General features: G+C 44.4%; 1 protein-coding gene across 1 annotated transcript in view; it reads left to right on the top strand.

Annotated features, from left to right (window-relative positions):
* The window catches only part of tecta (tectorin alpha), a 45,333-nt gene extending 31,836 nt beyond the window's left edge, over positions 1–13,497 (top strand). Inside the window, exons 13-24 of the mRNA XM_072446957.1 lie at positions 417–616; positions 2,368–2,748; positions 2,890–3,176; positions 3,294–3,574; positions 3,871–3,981; positions 4,602–4,804; positions 5,593–5,756; positions 7,523–7,771; positions 9,529–9,691; positions 10,158–10,242; positions 10,791–10,910; positions 13,281–13,497. Of these exons, the coding sequence (XP_072303058.1) occupies positions 417–616; positions 2,368–2,748; positions 2,890–3,176; positions 3,294–3,574; positions 3,871–3,981; positions 4,602–4,804; positions 5,593–5,756; positions 7,523–7,771; positions 9,529–9,691; positions 10,158–10,242; positions 10,791–10,910; positions 13,281–13,375 (2,339 nt within the window). The 3' untranslated portion in view covers positions 13,376–13,497. The remainder of the gene's footprint in view (positions 1–416; positions 617–2,367; positions 2,749–2,889; positions 3,177–3,293; positions 3,575–3,870; positions 3,982–4,601; positions 4,805–5,592; positions 5,757–7,522; positions 7,772–9,528; positions 9,692–10,157; positions 10,243–10,790; positions 10,911–13,280) is intronic.
* Positions 13,498–16,070: the final 2,573 nt, after the last annotated feature.

Below are 16,070 nucleotides of genomic sequence, written 5' to 3'. Positions count from 1 at the left end.
TGGGTTGTGTTTTGCTACACCATCTTAACCATGTCAGCCTTTTCAACATGCCTCCAAGACCTTCCAAAAATGTGTGTCAACTTTGTCTATATAATTGTGGACTTCAAAGTTCGAAGTTGGGAAATTTGATTTGTTACTTAGCGACATTATGATTCCTCGAGAGCTAGCGCGCTGGTAACCCTAACCCAAGTAGGCGTGCTGGACCAGAAATGCCGGTAGGAGGAGAGCCACTAGATTGACTTGAATGACTTGAGAGTGAATTAGGCTATTCGATTTTGAAAGGCTAGGATTATCTTAAACATTACAATTTGCCTAAAATATGATATAGACATCAGCAATACAATTAGAATACAGAAACATGGTAATTAGTGTCAACATTACATAATGTATCAATAATAAAAGATATGTTCCCGCAGTCCTGAGCTGTCTCCCCAACAGCCACTACTCTGTCTGCGTGCCGGCCTGCCCACCCCAGTGCGCCCCTGCTCGTGGACAGAGAGACTGCACCCAGGACTGTGTAGAGGGCTGCCAGTGCGACCAGGGATATGTGCTCAACGGCAAGAGCTGCATCCTGGCCCAGAACTGTGGCTGCTACACTGACGGCAAGTACTTTGAGGTCAGTCTCTACTAAACCGAGAAAACATCACTAGCATCATTGCAGAGAGATGCAACAGACACATTATACGCTGACTTGTGTGTTGTGTTGTGATCAAACCACAGTATTTTTTGTGACGGAAACTTGTTGTTAGCAAAACAAAGTGTAACACTGGTTAAGTGTTCAGGAATTGCAAGTATGCTTTAATAACAAAGCAAGTCAGTCAGTGTGGATCAAACAGCCTTAAGAACCCCTGGTCTAGACCAGGGGTTCTTAACCTTTTTTCTCCAATTCCCCACTTTTTAGTGAGCCAACTCTCCATTTCCCACCAAATTCAATTTTAACCCATGCAGTGTTTAGTACGTAAATATACGCTTTGCTTTTTTGTGCCATTTTACAGCCCTTAATTTTTGTTTGCATATATTACAAATCAGATTCAAGGTCAATCAGGCGGTTTCGCGATTTGGTTTTGATCTCAACCATGCTCGAAAACGCCAACTCGCACAGGTACATGGAGGGAAATGCAACCAGTAGTGTGAGCCCCGCCACAGCAAAGCGAGGATACGAACCATGCATAGTGGCCCAGAATGCGTTCAGGCTTTTCTCCGCAAAAACAGCCTTTGCTGCGGAGTCGTGCACCAGGTCAAGAAACTGGTCTTCGGTGTCTTCTGCTTCCTTCGGGAAGTTGTCAACTCGAAAGCTGAAGGGGATCCCTCGTGAACACCATCATTGGGTTGTCGCTTTTGAAGTCCGGAAAATAGTGCTGAAACTCGTCCAGCAGCCTGTTGAGGTGGATGATGGCTTCGTTCTTGAGAACGTCGCTGACACCACCAGCAGACTCGCTGATTCGCGCCAACGTTGGAAAAGCGCCCAGCCACCCGGCGGAGGAAACTCTTTTCGACCGCTTGTATCCGCGATCTTGTTCTTTCGGTCATTACCCAAAGCTCATGACCATAGGTGAGGGTAGGAATGTAGACCGGCCGGTAAATTGAGGGCTTTGCCTTTCGACTCAGCTCATTCTTTACCACAACGGTCCGATTGACAGGCGGATTGGTGCAGCGGCTGCAGTGATGCAGTCGCTACACCGATCCGCCTGTCAATCTCACCTTCCCTCACTCGTGAACAAGACCCCGAGATACTTGAACTCCTCCACTTGGGGCAAGGACTCCCCACCCACCTGAAGAGGGCAAGCCATCTTTTTCCGGTCGAGAATCATGGCCTCGGATTTGGAGGTGCTGATTCTCATCCCAGCCGCTTCACACTCGGCTGCAAACCGTCCCAGTGCATGTTGCAGGTCCGGGTTTGATGGAGCAATCAGGACAACATCGTCTGCAAACAGCAGAGATGAGATCCTGTGGTCCCCAAACCGGACACCCTCCGACCCCTGACTGCCGAGAAATTCTGTCCGTAAAAACTATGAACAGAACCGGTGACAAAGGGCAGCCCTGGCGGAGTCCAACATGCACTGGGAACAGGTCTGACTTACTGCCAGCAATTCGAACACAGCTCCTGCTCCGGTCATACAGGGACCGGACAGCCCTGGGCCCGGGGCCTGGTGTAAGATACAGAGGACAATTGTACAAAAATCATTTCAAACAACGCACCAAAGCAAAGAGATAGTCTTAATGATTCACAAAAGTAACTGCTGATTGAATGATTACATTGTAGATTTTGCCAAGGCAACTGAGAAAACATGTGCAAGCATCATCTAAATGTGACTTGAATTAGAATATATGATTTTAAAAGCTGCTGTACATACTATTGTGTTCCAGCCCAAGCAATTGTTCTGGAACTCCGACTGCACCAAACGTTGCCAGTGCATCGGCCGTAACCTCGTGCAGTGTGACCCGCGGCGGTGTAAGGCTGAGGAGGAGTGCGTTCTTCGGCACGGCGTCAGGGGCTGCTTCGCCAGGCGCTCCCAGCACTGCGTGGCCTCGGGTGGGGGCGTGTTCAGGACCTTTGATGGGGCATCCCTCCGTCTGCCCGCCTCCTGCTCCTTTGTTCTGTCCACAAACTGCCACAAGCTCCCCGATCTGTCCTTCCAGCTCATCGCCAACTTTGACAAATGGAGCACGCCCAACCTGACCACCATCTCACACGTGTACCTGTACATCAATGAGGAGAACATTCTGATATCTGGGAGCACTATCAAGGTGAGAAGGCACAGTTTAGGAATATACTGTTGTATTTATAGTATATATAAATTAATTATTTAGTCATGGATTCATTATAACATCAAAGTTGAATGCATAATAAATTGAAATGAGACATTCTAACAGATTTCTTTGCCTCAGGTGAATGGTACTACAGTGTCTGTGCCCTTCCAGACGGGCCTAATGACCCGCCTGACCACCTCAGAAGGCTTCATTGTCATTGACACGCCCCAAGACATCCAGGTCCGGTACAACCGCTTCAACACCCTGAGTATCACCATGGGCCAGCGGCTGCAAAACAAGGTGTGTGGGCTCTGTGGGAACTTCAACGGAGACCCCAGTGATGACTACATCACCTCCAGAGGGAAGCCTGCCATCAGCGCCCTGGAGCTGGCCCAGAGCTGGAAGACCAATGGCATGCAGAACAGGTGAGCGCACACACATGCAATTTTAGAAACTAAATATATATTTTTTAACTTCAATCTATTGTCTGGAATAGTACACCTAAATGTAAACCACTTTTTGGTTGTTTGTGTTGTGTGCAGTTGTGATGAGATGCAGTACGTGGCTCTGGCTCAGTCCTGTGATAACACAGCAGTGCTAGCCCTGCAGAGTGAGAACGCCTGTCAGAAACTCACCGCTCTCAAAGGCTTCTTCCAGCCGTGCCACGGGCTGCTCGACCCGCGCCCCTTCTACCAGTCCTGCTACCTGGACGGCTGCTATAACCACCGCAAGGCACAGGTGTGTGGTTCCCTGGCTGCATACGCCGAGGCCTGTCGGGCCCTGGGAACACTGTCCACACGCTGGATCACCCAGGAGAACTGCTGTAAGGGACACTCGCTGCTATTATCATCCTACATACACCAGCATTAGGCTAGTAGTACAACTGATGGAAAATGAAGTTTACTGTTAACTAGGGGTGACAAGTGGACAGCTAACCTGGGCTCTGGGTGTGTCTTTAGGATAATTGACAGCTAACCTGGTCTGTGGGCGTGTCTTTAGCAAAGTGGACAGCTAATCTAGGCTATGAGTGTGTCTTTAGTAAAGTGGATAGCTAACCTAGGCTGTGGTTGTGTATTTAGCAAAGTGGACAGCTAACCTAGGCTGTGGGCGTGTCTTTAGCAGAATGGATCTATGACCCGTGTGCCGGAGAGAGCTGCACAAACTTTACCTGTGAGCTGGAGAACGGAGGAGACCTCTGTGGCTGTCCGGAGCTGCCCACCACCACTGGGAGTAAGACTACTTCATCATGACTACTACTTTTACTACAACCAACACAACCACTACTACTAGTATTTCAGCCTGGACGGACTAAAATATGTGTTAAACAGATAGTAGAAAAAGATTCAGTTGTAGTCATCTGGACTCTGTTGTTTTTGTTGAAAAAACTAAACATTTCGACTCTCATCCAAGAATCATTCTCAATCTGCGAATCAGGAACGGGAACTCAGATATTTATTCTACTCTGGATAGGCGCTGCCCATCGGGCGGGATCTCCTGATGAAAATATGTTATTGGAATCAACAGAAACTAAACCTCTTTGTTTTCTATCACACTAGCCTCTTTGTTTACTGTCAGTCATTTAATGGACTTTCAGCCTCTTTTGTCCCTGACTCACACTTTCTTTCCTCACTGAGTACCTGATTAGCCTGCACAATTAATTAAAACATAATTTCATTGCAATATGTGCAAACGCAATGTCATGAGACAAAATAAAACCCCAAATAAAACTTGTTCTGTTCCCGGTTTAGTCTTTAAAGTATCTAAAATTTGATTACTGTCAAAATTAATTATAATTCTAGGAGTTATATTTATATAGTCTTGCATCCTTCTAAACCTTTTCCTTGTGCCAGGTGAGGATGACATTATCCAGGCGGAGGTGACATGTAAGCACGCTCAGATGGAGGTGTCCATCTCCAAGTGTAAGCTCTTCCAGCTGGGCTTTGAGCGTGAGGACGTCAGGGTCAATGACCAGCACTGCGCCGGCATTGAGGGAGAGGACTTCATCTCCTTTCACATCAACAACACCAAGGGCCACTGCGGCTCCATCGTCCAGGTGGGCCAGTGATCACCCTTGGGATCACATGGGAGCAGTGGCTCAGTGGTCCACAGAACGGCGTTGATTAGTCAACCAAAATGGTTTGATGTTTAAAGGCTCTGGCCCTGATACGTAGTCAGATCATAGAGACACACAAAACGTTACCAAACTGCTCTCACCATATGTGAAGAGAAGTACCAGTAAACAGTGCATTTGCTCCTAAAACTCACTTGTGCCTTGTATTTGCAATAAAAATAATTTGGGTGTTTGTCACACTTACACAGTTACTCACGCTCCCACCTCCATGGACCGCAAAGTCCATGCCAAAATAGGACAGGTCCAGCACATGGAGCCGCTACGTCACCCAGCAACCGAGACTTAGTATATTTTTAACATATAAAACTGAACATAACACAGAGAGGAAACATGCAATTTACACAAATACTTCCAAATATTCCCACACATCTAGTCCAACATATCTGTCCCAAGCTATTGTAGATAAGAGTGGAATTACCTACCTACTACACATCTGCTGCTCATGTTCAACCAGGAAGTAACATGATTAATGTCATCAAAATTATCCAACTGGGGAAAAATAGGCAACATTTAGAGTAAAATTTTAATAATAATAATTTTCACTGTATTTTTGTGAAATGACTAGTGGTAGTCTAACCTTTCATATGCACTTTAAAACATGATCCAAAACCATCAGGTGCACATGGAGCAGCCCTGTGTACCTCTGCCTGTGCTGACCCTGCCATACAAGACTGATAAGTCTTATGCATGATTGTTGTCTGCCCTGTCAGTCAAATGGCACTCACATCATGTACAAGAACACGGTGTGGATCGAGAGTGTAAACAACACGGGGAATGTCATCACACGAGACAAGACCATCAACGTGGAGTTCTCCTGCGCCTATGAACTGGACCTTAAGATCTCCCTGGAGACCGTGCTCAAGCCCATGCTCAGGTACTGCACCACATAAAGAGATTATTATTCTTATGTTATTTGAAGTCTTCAAATAACATAAGAATGATCTTCAAATTGAAGATCATTACTCCCATGGCTTACATGAAAACTTGTGAAGATCGTTAAAAAAAATTACATTTTGAATTCACAATATTGTATTGACATCACTCTGTGGGGAGAGGCTACAGCATGTATGTCTATGTCAATCATGGAATATCTGGAAGACTAATCAAAGATGGCCTCTTGGTTTCAATGGCCTGGGCCAATTACTTCCTCAATTCCCTGTGTGAATCTGTTTTTAAAGGGGCTGTACCTGATTTTTACTGTCTTAAAATGTGAAAAACAGAACTAGTTTAAACTCTGTGTAGCAGTCCACGTGATCGCTCACTTACCTGGCGCATTCCCAGCATCCTAAGTATTCACTATAATGAGTTTATATGCACTTTTTATGAATTTTTGAGCCCAGAGCCATTTCTGACGTCACGGTAAAGATAACAAACATTAGTATGCTAACGGTACACTTCCTGCTTAAAATAGAATAAAACGCTGTATAATTAGATAGGTGGCAGAGTGGCTAGCACAGTTTACCTGGTTCTCCCGTGTCTAAGTGGGTTTGCCCCATAGACTTCAAACATTGGTAAAATTCTCCAGCAAGGCAGTCCTGACAAAGCCGAGTTCAAGCTCTGGAGATGGTCCTCGGGCACAGAGAACAAATTTTATTTTGGAGAGAATAAAGGCTAATCTAATCTTATCTAAAAAGATGCAGAGAAAGTGCTAAGGTGTCATTTTCACACAAATAGATGCTTTTATATCTGTACTGGAGCTAAACCAATTTTATAATGAAAAAAATCAGGCAGATGCTGCTTTGTGGTTGAGTGGTTAGGGCGCCAGCACACATGTCAGGCTCCATATGCAGCCGGCCATAATGTCGTGAGTTCAAGTCCTGGCTATGACAGTTTACTGCATGTCTTCCTTTCTCTCCACACGCATGAGAGAACACATTTAATGCATTTACTTCTCAGTGTTTTATGTGGGGCCAGGTTGGCGCATGGAAACTCTTATATATACGTAAAAAAACCAAAAAGAGCAGTGTTTCCAGTTTGCTTTGCCCCTCAAGTGTTTGCACAGTAAGGGCTTCAGCGTCTACTGAACAGAATCAGAATCATAAAAGGTTTATTGCCATTGCCAATGAACAGAATTCACATATATAGGAACTTGATTTGGTGATACGGTGCAACATAAAACAATGAACAATGATTAAACAACTTATATACAATCAAAAAGAGCATACTGTAAAGAAAAACTATTCAAATTTACTACTGCAACCCACACAGAAAGACTGGAGTTCCATGCCGCTGAGCTACACCCAGCACGTTACCACCGCGTGCAGTCTGAGCCAGGGGGACAGTTACAGCGTGGGATTTCTTGGTGTGATTATCTCTATGGATATGTTATTATTTTGCCTGGAATATTCCACAGTATGGCAGTAATCTGACCTCTCTTCAAGGGGACAGTTGGAGGTCAGATCAGTGATGAGGCAAGCTCTCCACTGCAAAAGTTACATAGTGCACCTTTAAGAAGACACAAGATAAAATGGCCTAATACAAATTTCAGTCAAATTTTTTGTCGAGTCCAAGATCAGGATGTTCCAAAATTGTATTGAAAAACAGGGCATCGGTTGGGTTTGAATACCGTGTTGCAGCTGAAAGATCACTCATGCGGAAACCTTTTATTTAAGGTGTTTGGAAATGACTTTTCTGCCACAGTGTGATCAACCTGACACTGCCCACCCAGGAGGGAAACTTCATCACGAAAATGGCGCTTTACAAGAACGGCTCATACCGGCACCCATACCGCGAAGGCGAGGTGGTCCTGAGCACGCGGGACGTTCTGTTCGTGGGGGTCTTTGTGGAGGGCGCAGACGAGAACCAGCTTATCCTCATCGTCAACATGTGCTGGGCCACTCCCTCCCGCTTCAGTGGGGACCGGCTGCGCTACATCATCATCGAGAGGGGGTATGGCTCTCACACGTCTACTTCATCAGATTGTTTCAGTTTCACACCTTTAGATTTGGACTAAAGGGATTTTATCATCATTAAAGGTGCGAGATGTATCAAAAATGTTTGTAATTATTGTTCTAGAGATATGCAAAATTAGAATATCAAGTAAATTCCTTCCTGAGTTGAAGGATTTTGTGAGAACATTTCCCTATTCAAAGGACGTAATATTTGATTTGACTTGTTATTGCCTCTTTTCATATATTCATTTTCATAAGAAATACATGAATTGTTAACCATTAACGATGACAGTAAAATGATCAGAAATGTAAAGAGTAATCTTCCAAACAAAATATTTCAGCCTTAGTCCCACGGGCCAGATCAGGCCCTCCAAACTATCAGATCCGGCCCGCGGCCCATGTTCCAAAAATTAGAAAACATATATTCTCTTGTTTTCCTGGTGTGGTGCTGATTTCGTCTGTGTTTAATCTTGCTGTAGACCTGGTTTGGTCCTGTTTAAAGCATGATTTAGTTTGGTGTTAGTCCTGGTTTTTAGTCCTAGACTAATGCTGGGAGAGTCCTTCTGGGTCAGACCTGGCTGGTGAGATGTGAGGCAACGTTTTGGCACCAAGGCCTTCATGGCAGTTTTACAAAGCAGTGTTTTTCACAGAAACTCTAATGTAGCAGTTGTTGTATTCTCATTCTTGAAACAGATGTATTTAGAGTCTATTTAGAGCACACATGAGCTTGAGGGTTCAAATCCGACTCTGACAATTTGCTGCATATCCTTCTCCAGTCTCATCCCCATTTCACACTACACTGTCTAATAAACCCTAGGGCCAAAACATCATTCAGAAAAAAGGAAAGAAGAAGAAAACAATCTACTCAATTAAAATGATTTATGTAAAGCCTAAAATCACAACAGTCCAGCTGTGGCCCCCCGAGGCAACTTCCCCCCAAACAAATTTGAGATTTTTCCAGTGGAATGTTAGAAAATCGACAACAATCCAGGTCGACAGCTCAAGATCGTGGCATCTAACGTTCAGTCATCACTGGAGCAGCACCAGCCAAGCATCTGAAACAGTAACTCTCCCCTAAGGTGTGGGAGAAATGGTGTGGGAGAAATGGTGTGGGAGAAAGGGTGTGGGAGACATGTGAACAGCAATGAACAGACACGGGTCAACTAAAGTATTAAATATTGTTGATGGGAAAAGTAGTCTTTAGCAGAGGATAGTGCTCAAGCTGCCGTACTTCCCACTTGCCTGACCATAAGCAATTTCAAAGAGTAACGTTTTAAGCCTGGTCTTAAATGAAGAGACTGTGTCGGTCTCTTTAACATGGACAGGAGCTGATTCCATAACATAGGAGTTTGGTAGCCAAACGCTCTACCTCTATCCATCTATCTATATATTTTGGGATATTTTGTGTGACACCAAATTGCGGTGGAGTGTTGTGCATTACGGCCAAGAGGGAACGGCCCTCCAAAAAACATAAAGTGATATTTGTGATATAGTGAAGCGATACAATGCAAAAAGTAAATATTAATACAGTTTATTTTGTTAAAAGTGCTCAGAATTGGATTTTAACAAAATATCCTTGAACAAAACTTGGATTGGATAACAGAGCTTCAAACAGCAGTGCCTCCAGTTAGCTTCACGTCCTTTGGCTGTGAATAGGCTCTCACAAAAGAGAGTTTGTCACACGTCAGCGTATATTAGAAGACAGGTCAGTGTTATTGACTTGAACAGTAAGAGAGTTCTGCTTTGGCTGTGCAGATGTCCGAACACAAAAGACAGTACTATCGGCATGGCGGAGAACGGCGTGGGCCTCACCTGTCGCTTCCATGTGACCGTCTTCAAGTTCATTGGAGACTACGACGAGGTGCACCTCCACTGTGACGTCACGCTGTGCGACTCCGACGCCAACGCCTGCAAAGTGGTACGCAGCACCCATGATCCCTGGGATTTGTGTGTGCATTGGCACGGGATGAACAATGTCAGTAATCTAGCTGCTACCTGTTGTAACCAGTAACAGGTAAACGAGGATTTAGAGTCAAAAGAAGCACAACATCAGAAATCTACACTTAAAGTTAGTTAGCCTTTAGATGCTAGTGTTACATGCTAATTATCATCTAGAAACAAAACAACAAAAGGGTTTTTACCGGTTTAACAAGGTTTTGACACCTCATAAATGTGATTCTTGATTCTTCATAATTTGTGTTTTTTGCAGGCTAATGTTAACGGCAAATACAGTCCCTCAAATCAACCAATACTAGCCAGGTTGCTAAGTGATCCATAGCATGAGCATTCTCAGTCTACTTATTTATGTGTCCGGATAACAGTTCTGATTATCCGTCACTATTATTCCAATTCATCTTTGCAGCCGTGTTTGTGTGTTTGTGCAGAACTGTCCACACAAGAGGAGGATGTACTCAGAGAACAGTGACCATAAAGAGCACATCCTGTCTGTGGGGCCTATACGCCGGAGAGGTGAGTAGTAAGACATCCCATCTGTTCTGTTTGTACGATTTGTTTTTTTTGTGAATCATGCTGTGGGCCTTGGGTAGTGTGTAGTCAGAACAGCACTGTAGACTAGCCCTGCAGTTTTAAGATTGGCCGTGGCGGGAGAGCCGCGGCGCGGTCAAATGGCCGCGCAGTTTCAGGGACCGCGGCATTTCCCTTATAGCCCGTTATAGCCTCATGGCTAACCCTAACCCTAACCCTAACCCTAACCTTAACCCGGCGCGGTCCAAAACGGCGCTAAAACGCGGTCAAATAGCGGCGCAGTTTCACGCCCTGCGGCTCTGCAGACACTCCCTTTAAGATTATCACAGCCACAAGTGTCAGGATTGCTATTCTGCTCCATAGTTTGGGTACTAATACCACTGATGCTAATTTACGTCTCTCAGCCGCCGTTTGCACCTAATTGGTTCTTTGGCCTGCTGTAGACTGGGACAGGGCAAAGATGAATCATGTTGGGTTGTGTTGTGTTGTGTGTCTGCCGTGTTGTTTGTCACCCAGTTGTTTTGTGTGTCCAGAGGCCGACTGGTGTGAGGAACTGAACGGCGGCTGTGAGCAGATCTGCACCAGTAAGAGCTCTGGTCCTGTGTGCAGCTGTGTGACCGGCATGCTCCAGAAGGACGGCAGGAGCTGTCGCTGTGAGTACTACTACTACTACTGCTACTACTACTACTATCATGCTCCAGAAGGACGGCAGGAGCTGTCGCTGTGAGTACTACTACTACTACTGCTACTACTGCTACTGCTAGTGCTATCATGCTCCAGAAGGACGGCAGGAGCTGTCACTGTGAGTACTACTACTACTACTACTACTACTACTACCACTGCTGCTACTACTACTACTACTACTACTACTACTACTACCACTGCTGCTACTACTACTACTACTACTACTACTACTACCACTACTACTACTACTACTACTACTACTATGCTCCAGCGAGACAGCAAGCGCTGTCGCAGTGAGTACTACTATTACTACTATTACTACTAGACTAAGACAGAGAGACGGACAAGAGGGAATGTCAACTCAAAAATGTCAGTATCAGTCTAGCAGATGGCAGTGGCTCCACATTTCAGTCTAAGTCGGTAGTTGACACAGTTGAAGTCCAGATGACTACAACTGAATAATTTTCTACAACAGTTAGTTAAATATATAACCTTGTTTATACGCCTCCACTGGCTTCATTGGCGTCACATTGTGAAAACATGACATATTCACCAATAAATCTGTGCTATCATTCATCACCACACACTTTATCTAGACTGGCTGGATAGAAAAAGGTATATCACCATTGTCAGTGAATAAAACCAAGATTCACAAACTAGGAACTTCTTCGGTGATAAGGTGCAACATGAAACAAGAATATAATAGCAAAATATTTAAAAATAATAAGGGTTTTGTTAAAACAAATCGATACAGCAATTTATTGTCACAGACTTTATTTCAACAAAATTTGTGGCCCGTAGGCTTTACTAGACAGGAGAGGCCAGGGTGATGAGAGAGAGGGGAGGACACGCAGCAAACAGCTAGAGTCAGGACCCAAACCCACGACACGCACCCAGAGGCTGGCATAACCACTGCCTTAACCACTCGGCCACCAGGTAGCAGAGTATCAAAAGTTTTAAACAAAATTAATTTATTAGAAATTGTCCTTTTAGAAGCGAACTCCAAAAGAGGGGCGCTGTTACCGTGTTGCAGGAAAAGCAGAAGCTGCTCAATCTGCTGGAACACAAGCTAATGACTGACGTGCAAATGAGGTGGAATAGTTCTTTTGATCTGCTGTTTGTGCTGCGCTCCTCTTGACCGAGATGAGAAGGAGCTGTAGACCTGATCAGAAGCTCCTCTCGGCCGAGGTGAGAAGGAGCTGTGGACCTGATCAGAAGCTCCTCTCGGCCGAGGTGAGAAGGAGCTGTGGACCTGATCAGAAGCTCCTCTTGGCCGAGGTGAGAAGGAGCTGTGGACCTGATAAGGAGCTGTGGACCTGATCAGAAGCTCCTCTCGGCCGAGGTAAGAAGGAGCTGTGGACCTGATAAGGAGCTGTGGACCTGATCAGAAGCTCCTCTCGGCCGAGGTGAGAAGGAGCTGTGGACCTGATCAGAAGCTCCTCTTGGCCGAGGTGAGAAGGAGCTGTGGACCTGATAAGGAGCTGTGGACCTGATCAGAAGCTCCTCTCGGCCGAGGTAAGAAGGAGCTGTGGACCTGATCAGAAACTCCTCTCGGCCGAGGTGAGAAGGAGCTGTGGACTTGATCAGAAGCTGATTTGCAGCATGTTCAGACCATGCTAATTGTTTGGAAAGAAACATGCATACATACTAGAATGCGTTCCATAATTCTGCGAGGGTCTTTTCTGCGAGGGTCTTGGCAATACCCAGCCCTAAATAAGGCATGAATAAAAAAATGGATAACTAAATAATAGTAGATAAAACTTATACTAAATAAACTTATCCTAAATACTTTGACTGAATATATATACACATACTGTACAGTTGACTATACAAATATAATTAACAAATTGATCGCTATCAGCTTATACAGCATCGTACCTTGAAATATTGATTTATTCTTCCTAATCTTATTGTTTTTAGTGGCATAAAAAATGTCTCATATTTTTGTAACTCATTAAAAGATAAAAAAGGACAATAGTGACAAATAAAGTTATTTTCTTTAAAGTTTTTTAAAGACATCCAGTTGACGCATGCGCAGCCCTGTTCCCGTGTCATGGTACCACCCTGTTACTGCGGGCTCAACATAGAGGTTAAGCTTCAGTTGAAATACAGGGGTTAATGACAAGATCAAAGAATATTTTCCATCTCTTATCTGCTTTTTTCGTGTTCACTTAGGTCTGCATTCTCTCTTGTACAGTCACCTCACTCAAAACTGCTCCAAAGGCGAGCCAGAGCCAGACCACTTTGGAAACTAGACCTCCCACAGCCCACTTTAGATCACTTACACGGCCCAGAATGGGCTCCAAAGTCTTTTATATTGTATGTTGTGTGTTTTGCAGCGGTGAACAGCCAGAGCAGCCCATCTCCAGTGGTCCCACTGCTCAGCACCAGCGCAGCCTTGTCCCTGCTCCACAGCCTAGCCCTGTTCTCCTAACACCGCCCAACCCCATCAGCGCCACCTACTGCACAACAACCACACGCCCGGATTTCATTGACACGCTCACTTTTGGAGCCTTTGTAAATTCTGAAGTGAAAATTGTACATACACTATTCATTGGTCCACTTCTGAGCCTTATTTATGACAGGGTGCTCGGGTATGGAAATTTGCTTCACTCAAATGGAATGTAAAAGTGTTTTATTGTACCAGAAACTCATAAGGACATACATCACTTTCTATCTACTTATTATGATCAACTCGTGCAAGAATGCTTAGCAAACATTATTAATGCATAACATAATTTATGCACACAAAATGTACAACTACACTGATATATATAATATATATATATATATAGTGTTAAAAATACTTGAATACAGAAAATGTACAGTATATCTTACTGTTTACTTGTACCAAGATGTTCAATACATTACTAATTATTTCAGGATAAAATATTATTGACCAATGAGGTGAGAGTATTATACTTACTCCTGTGGTTTTCTTATTTCAAGCCGAGCAATTACATTTATATCCTTTTTAAAAAGCAAATGATGAAGTTGGTTCATATTCAAAGGCGCCTGGCCCAAATGCCTCATCATGCGGGCCAAACCCGTGGCCTTCAGATGCAGATTTACCTTAAGAATGTGTTAAGAGTTGTGTTGATGTTAAATCATTGTTAAGTTTGAGTGGAGCCCTTTCCTCGGACCCATACTGAGGGGTTCCCTGTATTCTGAGTCAAATCCGGGCTCCGCAGTGACACCGGCCGGGTACAAAATACAAAATATGTTTGGAAGTAAATGCAATTACGTCAAAAGCCTATCCATCTTGTCCATTGTTTTTGTAATAAAGATATAATCACCTTTACAATTGTTATCAGCAAACGCAATATTGGATTCGAACATGTTTACCTGGTATCTGGGGACACAGAGAGGTTATGTTTATGAACTGTAAAGTAAATATTCTACAAACCTACTCAAATGCATCTTCTGACATCATATCGTTTAAACCTAGATGCTGCCTTGTGTACAGATGTAAAGTATACCACATGTGCCACAAACTGGTCAAGAGATATTTGTCATGGGAGCGACGGTTATCTGAAACGAATAAAGTGGTTCTCAAAGTCTGTGTGAGCCCAGGGCATTTTTGTGCACTTACACTCACAACAACAAGGTCCTGACTTTGGTTGTCAGACCGCAAAAAATTGCTAAAATTGCTATATTTGTTGGTGCAGTTAGAAGACTACAAAGGCTTCAGTTATGTAGTATTTTCTGGTCTAACGCAGTCGTTCAGACCTAAAGACAGGGAGGGCATGGCGCTCATCGACAGCTAGGGGGTGCCAAGCGCTTGTACGTCCGCAGTCACAGTACGGCAAGGAGTCGAATGCCAAGGACAACCTTGTGTGTCAACACAATGACGTAAAAAAGCCATCTTATGTCACTCCCAGCGTCACACTCAGCACTGGCCCGGGCCCCGCTACAGAGGGCAAAGTGCACCGGCCCCGCCCCGCTACAGAGGGCAATGTGCACCGGCCCCGCCCCGCTACAGAGGGTAATGTGCACCAGCCCCGCTACAGAGGGCAATGTGCACCGGCCCCGCCCCGCTACAGAGGGCAATGTGCACCAGCCCCGCTACAGAGGGTAAAGTGCACCAGCCCCGCTACAGAGGGCAATGTGCACCGGCCCCGCCCCGCTACAGAGGGCAATGTGCACCAGCCCCGCTACAGAGGGTAAAGTGCACCAGCCCCGCTACAGAGGGCAATGTGCACCGGCCCCGCCCCGCTACAGAGGGCAAAGTGCATTTACTTTTGAGGCATTAACGTGACAGGTTTTTATGATTTTCTAATTTTGACTTTATTTGGTGTATTTATACCTATTGTACATGTAAATTATTGTTTTACACCAATCGAGCAGGTATTTTTGAAGAAAAGTCAAAACATTTGTAGAAAAACAACAGGAAGTGACATCACACTAGGGACTCATTCCAGTAAAAGTTTATGCATAATTTACACAAAGAAACACATTTTTTGACACTCTAAAAGTTAATTGAACAAAAAAGGTCTCTCTCGTGTATTTTAATTTGTCAAATAAAATAAAAATCCTAGTTTGATGTAATTAATTACAAACAGGAAGTGAAATTATAAACCTAAAATAGGAGCTATTCTGTAATAGCATTTTTATTTTTTTTGTAAAAATTAAAGTAAAAATTAAAGTAAAGTAAAAATGTTGTAAGTATTCCAAATAAATTTATCTTAAAGGCGTAATGGACGATTTTTCGCCGATTTGAGAACTCAAGCATGTGCATGCGCACTCCCCCCGTGCGGACGCACACGTGCTACACGTGCGTTTGTTTATTAGCGCGACGGATCGCTGTGATGTCGCATTTTTGTGTGTGTGTGTGTCGTCTGCTCTTGCGTGTCTGAAGCTGTGTTGTATGTAAACTATCGTCATTCCCGCGCAACGATCGATCCAACCGGTCAGACGGCTCTGTTTAGAGGACAGCGTTACATAATGTGCTCCAGCATCTAATCAGACATCATGTTAGTGTTATCTTTTTAAACATGTAATCTGGTTGTTCTTTATGATAAGCTGTACATGTTAAAGGGGCTGTATCGTAGAAAAGGACTCAAGTGTAGTCCTGGGACCTGCTCTGAGAACTCTGCTTGAAGCTTAAGCTCGAGGAAACAGGAAACAGG

The sequence above is a fragment of the Eucyclogobius newberryi genome, unplaced genomic scaffold (genome assembly GCF_026437365.1).
Source record: "Eucyclogobius newberryi isolate DKJ021-1_F unplaced genomic scaffold, fEucNew1.0.hap1 SCAF_15, whole genome shotgun sequence".
In the NCBI taxonomy this organism is placed as follows: Eukaryota; Metazoa; Chordata; class Actinopteri; order Gobiiformes; family Gobiidae; genus Eucyclogobius; species Eucyclogobius newberryi.
Note: the sequence above shows the minus strand (reverse complement) of the source record. Positions and strands in the feature narration are given on the sequence as shown.